This window comes from Aegilops tauschii, chromosome 2, assembly GCF_002575655.3.
Source record: "Aegilops tauschii subsp. strangulata cultivar AL8/78 chromosome 2, Aet v6.0, whole genome shotgun sequence".
NCBI classification, from domain to species: Eukaryota; Viridiplantae; Streptophyta; class Magnoliopsida; order Poales; family Poaceae; genus Aegilops; species Aegilops tauschii.
Genome location: NC_053036.3, coordinates 22,485,769 through 22,494,209, shown reverse-complemented (window position 1 = coordinate 22,494,209; position 8,441 = coordinate 22,485,769). Strand labels below are relative to the sequence as shown.

Genomic DNA, 8,441 nt, shown 5'->3' with positions numbered 1-8,441 from the left:
AAGGCCTCAAGCGACAGGTGGCGGCCCAAAACGACCATCGTCCGCGCATCCGTCCACTCATGGTTTTGCGCCGACCGTCGTCGCCTAATCTAATCGGGACTCCTCCATCAACCGCCTCCATCCACTTCATGCAAGATGGCACGTCTCGTGCCCTGACTTGCATGGCTTGCGTTGCGCTGGCCCGCCGTGCTGTGTGCATCTCCGCTCCGGCGTCACGCGGTGCGTTGGCTGCGGCTGACGTGCACATGTTGGCTGTTCGTGCGTATTATGCGTATGAATCAGCCTCATGTCCAAGTCCAACTCGTGACCTTGGTGTGGCCTAGTTTCATGCGCATGTGACGCTGTGTCCGCTGCATATATGTTCGCGCGTGCCCGCAAGGCTGCTCCTGTTGCTTCGCTCCCCCGAGGTTTGTGGTCATCTGCTATCGTCCAGGCGCCCCGACTTCCTGAGACGATTGGATTAATCATCTGACCACCCGCATCCACTTCATCCATGCTGCACGATCGACTTGATCTGCCGGTTGCGTGTGCCTCCGCAAGTCCCTATGAAGATTGTCTCCGAGTTTACGCATCTCTCCATCGATTGAGTAACGGGCTGTCGTTACGTCGCCGTCCCGAGGTCTTCCCCGTCGTTGCACCGACACGTGCTTCCCCTGCGTCGCCCCTTCGGGCCATAGCGCCACGGCACGCAATCCACTGCGCTGTCCCCGCGCGGTTGATGTCTACGTAGTACGGTATTCACCGCGCCGTCTCCCTAGGCACCGAACACCACCGTCCACGCATGGTCTTCGTCACACTGTTCGGTTCTTGCTCATTGACAAACATTTCGTGCCAGTATCATCAAGACCTGCTCATATCTGAATTGATCGTTGGAAGGAAATCATTACTACAAAACATCCCATGCAGGGTTCACTTGGTAACTAGGAGTTCTTCTAATTACTTCTTTTCATCGTTGGTTAGACAACAAGAATTAAATAATATTATAGTAAGTACTAGCAGTTTATCTCAAGCTGCAACAATCACCTGGCCTCCCTTGGGTTAAGTGGTTCTTTGCTCAGCATCCGTACCACTGTCAAATAATCCCTCACGATGTTCCTTTCTTTGGAAAACAGCAAACGCAGAACTTCCAGCTGTTCAGGAAATCACCTTTGCTCTCACTTATAATGGCTCCAACACCATCTTCTGGTCAAGCACCTGTCTCGCTACTAACTGCCTCGTGGAACTTTTTTCTAACCTATTCTCCCATTCCATCAACAAAAACATTTCAGTCTTGATTGTCATGCAAGACGGGCTACTCTCTAACCTTGGAATCGTCTTACTAATGTGGCTGCTGTACAACTAGTTAAGGAGCTTTCTTTGTTGCAGGACTTTGGCCTGGACCAGCCAGACAAAAGATTCACCATCCACGGTTTGCCCTTCTCCCTCAAAGATGGCACAAGATGGCATATGCTCAGCTCATGTCCATATACGACATAGACCCCAACACGAGGGAAATTTGGATGACCAAGGCCCTAAACAAAGTGGATTTTTTTTTGCTTCCTATTATTCATGGAAAGGTTCATTACAAAAGTGAACATGGTATTCAAATGTATTATGCCAAACAGCTCTGCCCAAGACCAAGCTTTTAAATAGCGGATAGCGGACTGGTTGCGGATTAGGGTCCGTGTAGCGGAATGCGGATAGCGGGCGATATTGTGGGTGCTATGTCCACATAGCCAATTTTTTAAAAACACTGATAAATTTGAGATTTTTGTGTGTATTTCCAGGCCGTTGACAAAAAATATGACACTTAATTTGAGAAATCATCATTTATATAAGAATATAAACTGTAATTGAACAATATTTGGTCATGCAACCATGCAAGAAAGACACATTTACCAAAATAGATTACACAACAGAACAACAAGGACTTATATAGCGGGCGATATTGCGGATAGCGGACGATATAGCGGTCTAACAAGTGATATTGCGCCCGCATCATGACAACACGCTATTTTCTAACGCAACCTTAAACTATTAGCGGCAGGGTGATGCTACCGCTATTGCGGCCGCAATAGCGGAGGTAGTGGACGCTATTTAAAAGCTTGGGTGGCCGGTGTCGAGGTAGTCGCCATGGACCGGGAAGAAGAATGGATGAGTGGACTGTAGAGGAAGACGACGAGTTGCTCAAGCAAGGTGATAACCCTTTGTGCCAATGTCGATGTAGCCGAGAGCGTAGGATGGTGTAGCCGTGTGAGGGATGTTGTGGTCGATGTCGAGTCAAGGTGGCCGGTGTCGAGGTAGTCGCCATGGACCGGGAAGAAGAGCGGCGGCGGTGGCCTGAGGAGGTGGCGGCGGCGGTGCTCGAAGTGGGCGAGGAAGAACCTAATAGCACGACGAAGATCAGCGCGGACGGCGGTGTTCCCGCGCCTAGGAAGGTGGCGCGGCGCACACCACATAGAAGTCGACACGTGTGGACGGCGAAGTGGATCGCGTGCCACGGCGCTACGGCCCGAAGGGGCGATGCGGCGGCAGTGCTCGGTAGAGGTGACAATGGGGAAGACCCCAGGGCGGCTGCCGGGACCACATGCCATGCTTGCTATGGGCCGTTGGGGCGACGCAGCGGCAACTCGAGGGCTGGTGCAGCCACAACGATGGCCTGGAGCGGACAACCTCGGTGTAGCGGTAGACCGGGCCGCGGCACTACGGCCCGAAGGGACGACACAGCGGCAGCGCGTGGGTCGGTGTAGCCGCGGAGCGAACCACGGGGTGGTGGTTGGGACCGCGTGCCAGGCTCACTATGGCCTGATGGGGCGACACAACGGCAACACGAGGGTCGGTGCAGCCACGAGGACAGCCTGGAGCGGGCGGTCTTGGAACGGCGATGGACCGTGGGCTGTAACACTACGACCCGAAGGGGCAACGGAACGACAGCGCACAGGTCGATGTAGCACAAAGAAACATGGGCCGGTGACGCTGCGGTCCGAAGGGACGATGCAAGGAGCATTGTACTCAATGACGATCTTCACAAATTTCTGCGGAGACGGACGTATCCGATTGATCAGACAAAGGCGCGATAAGCAAAACTGCGAAGATGCAGACAGATATGGTAGGAGGAGTGAGCGGTCAGGAGGCAGCAGTCCAATAGCACGCAGCCAGACGGTGCAAGCACGGGGAGTACGTACTCCCTCCGTTTTTTTAGTCTGGATATAAGATTTGGTCAATGTCAAACTGTGTAAAGTTTGACCAACTTTATTGGCAAAAATATGAACATCTATAGTACTAAACCTATATGATATAAAAATTAATTTCATGATGCATCTAACAACATTGATTTTATATTATGAATCTTGATATTTTTTCTATAAACTTAGTTAAAGTTGTCAAAGTTTGATTTTGACCAAATTTTATATACAAGCTAAAAAACGAAGAAAGTACATTTAAGGGAGCCTGCATTCAACCACATCAGAACTGCCGCACGGAAAACTCGTCCGCCCTGGGTGCGTGAGTGGTCTGCGGGGCGACTGCCACGGAGATCCATGCGAGCGGCCGCGTAAGTAGCTGCGGGACACATGGTCCGAGCCAGCGCAAGTACGCATGCACACCGCCGCAGCATGCCGGTGGAGTCAACGACAAGTGATGGAGCAGACATGTGTAGTAGCTATACGACGAATGAGGATGGGGGACTGAAAAATGCCAATAGCGGCCGCGCTGCAGGCAGGCCGCTATCTGTGGCCGTCACTTTGCCATATGGATCCGCGCGGCTATTGTATACACCACGTATTTGATTTTTTTTGGCCCATATTGATCTAGACATGGCCCACGCACATGGAAAAGGGCCCTAGCCCTCTGACGGAAAAGCTGGCATGTACTTGATGGGCGGCCTCCGTTTGGAACTTGTTCGGGCCGTGGAGACCGGGACCTCCTATACGCCGCGCTTTGCGGCAAATTGGCGGCGTGCCGCACAGAGAGGGACCCGACTGGGCCGGCCCATGGAGTTCTACCGCAGGACGCAAAAATACAGGAGAAGAATGAAACGCGCGTGACCCTGGAATCGAACCTGTCATGTGAAATAAAGCAGTGGATAGCTTAAAAGTTTTCGGGAGCAGTGTTTCCATCACCTGTCAACTCGCACAGCCAATGGCATGCATCGCCTAAGCATGGGCAACGCTCCCCTCCCCCAACGCCCCCATGCCATCCATGAGAAGAGGCCATCTAGCCGAGCAAGGCACAGGCACAGCACAACACTCAGTGACTCACCCCAAAAAAAATTGGTCAATTTTTTTTATCTATTGTTCCGGAGAAAACAAATAATCACACGCGGAGCAAATATCCATCTCTGGCGATTTTGTTTTTTCTAACGAAAAACATAGCCTGATGCCACGGCCAACCAAATTTCATCTCATGCCATACCTGTTCTTGTAGTTAACAATTCGCCAATCGAGAGAGGGCGCGGCCATTCGATGCATGTACCATTCGCCAGGCACATCTGTCTCCATCAGACCAGGCGTGCTCACCCGTGAGGTAGTGAATGGGCCTAGTCAAAGCTATGATCGTGGCCCTGTCAACTCGTCGTTCACCGTCGCACGTCCCTTTGCCTACCTGTCAAGATTCATCGTCATGTACACATGGGAGCCATAGATTTGCGAGATCAGAGTTCTTGGATTTGCATTTTTTTAGGCCAGGCTGGACCGTTTGACACACATTTGTTGCAACGGTCACAATCGAAGCCAACAAAAAATGCAAGCTCATCTAAACATCATCCCGGTGATCGATCCAACACAGTCCCCAGCACACCCATGCAAACAAAACAGTGTCTCGGATGAAACCAACACAAACATGAAAAAAAATCAGTGTCTCAAATAAAACCAACGTTTGAAGCATTAAAACAAATTCTAAATTGTCAACAGGATGTCAACGATCCCATCACAAATTCATAATAAGTCATCCCTGGTAATGAAAACAGTATCCACACAGCCAACATACTAAGTTCCTCAGAGAAAGTTGGGTTCAAAAGGTCCAGACTTCTTCGTGCCACAAGCATTGCGACGATGCCCAAGCACACCACAATTTGTACACTTCGGCAATTTCCTTGGCATTTTCGGCACATCGCCTCTCTCAGGGCAAGCGGTGCACTTGTGCCCTTGCCCCGTGCAGATAGTACAAAACCATGATCTCTTCAAATGTTGCTCATACGGAGCTTTATCTCGGCTAGTTGTCGGTCTCCCTCTCGGGCGTTTATTCTGCTGCCCAATGATCCCTGAACAACTTGTTTCACCATCACAAGCAGGCCTTGTGCTGCCCCCTTCTACCTGAAGCGCCCCTGGGTGCTCCTGAACTAAAACCTGATTTTGTTGCTCCCTTTCTGCTAGCCCCATCCCGTCCTTTTCGGCGCTTAATGGTAACAGAGTGGCTTGGACCTCCTTCATCATGGTCATAAAAACATCATAGCACTTAACATTGCTATCGCCAAGCAGCACACACTCTAGTGCCTTCGTGTACATTGTGTGATGTCTGAATGTATCGCTGGAAGGAGGCCCTCTGTCTTTCTGGTATCGGACCAAATGTGCAGGGAGAACATCATTTGCATCTCTTGTCCAGCGTTTCATTATATGCTTCTCTGGTATCTTCGACAGGCGGAAGTGGACCATAACCTGCATAGCAAACAGCAAATTATTTTCATTCCCCTATCATCTGTTCATCGTGAACAAACCGAGTACGAATCAGATGAAAATGTTGACCTGCAATGCATGGCAACAAACCAACCCAGCGTGTTCAAACATGCCGCACTCACAACTGAAAAAACTCTCTTCATCATCCACTTCGATTGTGAACTCAACCTTACTCCATTTCTCTCTTGCTGCAGCATCTACATGTGTTGATCTGTAAACCTTCCTTGGTACAATCTCATCCAATACATGTGCACCACACTTATACAGCTCTTCACCGAACTTCTCAAACATAGCTCTCGTGTACACCTTGCTAGCATGCCTTTCTAATGGCAGGTTATTTCTAAGCGACACACCACTTTGCAAAACAAACACACCACATATTAGTAATTGGCAAAATCTTTATCATGAGACAGAACATGCACAAAATCTGTAGCATCTGCAAAGGGAACAATTACCAGCAATGCTCTCTTCTCTTGGAAGCTCTGCTCCGACTCCCTGTCAAATTGGAGTTTCTCAAATTGTTTCAAAAACAGGTGCATAGGACACCCTGGCGGCACGTAACCTTTCAACATGTGATTTGCACTCTCGCTCCGCTGTGTGCTAGTCATTTTCGCACAAAGCACTCCTCTAAAATATGGCTTTGCCCACTTATGGCGCACCTCATATATCTGCGTCAAGAATGGATGCTTCTTCAGGGAGTACCTTTCCAGCATCTGCTGCCAACCAGCTTCAAATTCTTCCTCTGTGATCATGTGATGGACTAGCTTGTGGAACTCCATCTTAAAGTCACTGTTCTTGCTCCACAGCACACCCATCGACTCCTTTGCTTTCTTCAGAACATGCCACTTGCACCAACGGTGTACTGTGTTTGGTAGTTCAGCCTCAATAGCCAGCTCCATCGCACGTGCTTGATCCGCATTGTTACAGTCGAACCCACAATCAGTTGGTTAGAACTCTACTATCTGTACAACAGAAACAGCTGCATGTATCCAGTGGCAAAAAAACAGAGCTCGAGAGGGATACTAACCAGTTAGGATTGTCTGTGGGTGTTTCCCGCCCACCATACGGATGAACTCTTTAAAAATCCACTTGAACGTGTCCTCCTTCTCATCCCTCATCATGGCACCACCAAAAATTATGCTTTGGAAGTGGTTGTTTACACCAACAAACAACCCAAACGGCATGTCATAAAGATTAGTACGGTAAGTTGTATCAAATGTGATTGCATCTCCGAAACACCTGTACTGGTCAAAACCTCTGCTTGTTACCCACATTAGTGTCTTTACCCTGTTCTCCCCATCCACTTGCACCGTGTAATTGAAGTCAAGATCGTTAGCTTTCATTTCAGCTAGAATCGCCATCGTCTTGACTGCATCCATGTCAGACTGTTCTCTATTCAACTTTCGGCACAGAGTCTTCAAAGACCTCTTGGTAAATGACACTTTATCCACTGTCCCGAAAAAACTTCCAACAATGCTGAACACTTTCCCCAGCCCCACATTGTTGTCTCTCAGCTGTTTCACTAGATCTTTTGTGTATCTGTCTATATGCTTATGCGACTTCCAATGCATTTTCTGGCCACAGGTCAACGACAACAGGTGGTTATGATCATCCTTGTGTTCTGCTATATACCAGCCCTTGTCATTCGACCGCAGCAGCCTAATCATGGCATTGCATCCGCACCTGGTCGAGCGGCTGTTTTCCCTCAAGGGTTTCCCCTGCAAAGATAAAACGACAAGAAGAAATGCCGTCAGTCGCACAGGATCCACAATGACAGAACAATCAGACAGCTTAGGATGCGAATAAATTTGCCAGTTGTTCAATTAACATACCGCACAAGCGCACACAATCTCTTGCATGCATCTCTTCCTTTCAACATTCAATCTGCTCTTTGCAAGTCTAACACCAAACCCACACTCCCACGAATACAGATTATAGAATTCATAAGCTTCATCCAACGAGTCAAAACTTGTCGCAATGGTTGGGTACACAACAATTCCATCCCTCTTCTCTGCATAAGCACGGACAGACAATTCCAGAGCTGATATCCTGTTCAGATTCATCTCCCTCTCCTCGGGAGCTTTTCCAACCCTGACCCTGCATAAGCATCTCAGGATGAGACGACACACACGAAACAATTAATGAGTACCTTGTTATTTTTGAAGTACACTAATAGTCACATAAAGAGCCGGCGGGACACGACACACATTAACAAACGTGCATATCATATCCGGCACGGACAGTTCTGTTGGGGAACGTAGTAATTTCAAAAAATTTCTACGCACACGCAAGATCATGGTGATGCATAGCAACGAGAGGGGAGAGTGTTGTCCACGTACCCTCGTAGACCGAAAGCGGAAGCGTTATCACAACGCGGTTGATGTAGTCGTACGTCTTCACGATCCGACCGATCCAAGTACCGAACGTACGGCACCTCCGAGTTCAGCACACGTTCAGCTCGATGACGTCCCTCGAACTCCGATCCAGCCGAGCTTTGAGGGAGAGTTCAGTCAGCACGACGGCGTGGTGACGATGATGATGTTCTACCGACGCAGGGCTTCGCCTAAGCACCGCTACGATATTATCGAGGTGGACTATGGTGGAGGGGGGCACCGCACACGGCTAAGAGATCAAGAGATCAATTGTTGTGTCTTTGGGGTGCCCCCCTGCCCCCGTATATAAAGGAGCAAGGGGGGAGGCGGCCGGCCTAGGAGGAGGGCGCGCCAAGGGGGGGGTCCTACTCCCACCGGGAGTAGGACTCCTCCTTTCCTTGTTGGAGTAGGAGAAGGG

General features: G+C 49.5%; 2 protein-coding genes across 2 annotated transcripts; both read right to left on the bottom strand.

Moving 5' to 3' along the window:
* Positions 1-4,923: 4,923 nt before the first annotated feature.
* Positions 4,924-6,550, bottom strand: LOC109747054 (protein FAR1-RELATED SEQUENCE 5). Its single transcript, XM_073506764.1, has 5 exons — positions 6,354-6,550; positions 6,063-6,146; positions 5,742-6,006; positions 5,325-5,633; positions 4,924-4,929 (listed from the first exon to the last, which is right to left on the bottom strand). The coding sequence occupies exons 1-5, from the start codon at positions 6,548-6,550 to the stop codon at positions 4,924-4,926; spliced, it is 861 nt and encodes a 286-aa protein (XP_073362865.1).
* Positions 6,551-6,673: 123 nt separating this feature from the next.
* Positions 6,674-7,714, bottom strand: LOC141040645 (protein FAR1-RELATED SEQUENCE 5-like). Its single transcript, XM_073506763.1, has 2 exons — positions 7,484-7,714; positions 6,674-7,369 (listed from the first exon to the last, which is right to left on the bottom strand). Exons 1-2 carry the CDS (start codon positions 7,712-7,714, stop codon positions 6,674-6,676), a joined length of 927 nt encoding a protein of 308 aa, XP_073362864.1.
* Between the last annotated feature and the right edge of the window lie 727 nt (positions 7,715-8,441).

Bases quoted from the DNA above. Each gene is read 5' to 3' on its own strand.
- LOC141040645 (XM_073506763.1), bottom strand. From the start codon at position 7,714: ATGAATCTGAACAGGATATCAGCTCTGGAATTGTCTGTCCGTGCTTAT. The intron at 7,370-7,483 runs GTATGTTAATTG...TTATCTTTGCAG, and splicing joins AGATTGTGTGCGCTTGTGCG to GGGAAACCCTTGAGGGAAAA.
- LOC109747054 (XM_073506764.1), bottom strand. From the start codon at position 6,550: ATGGAGCTGGCTATTGAGGCTGAACTACCAAACACAGTACACCGTTGG. The intron at 6,007-6,062 runs GTCTCATGATAA...TGTTTTGCAAAG, and splicing joins ACAGATTTTGTGCATGTTCT to TGGTGTGTCGCTTAGAAATA. The intron at 5,634-5,741 runs GTTTGTTGCCAT...TTTGCTATGCAG, and splicing joins TGTTTGAACACGCTGGGTTG to GTTATGGTCCACTTCCGCCT.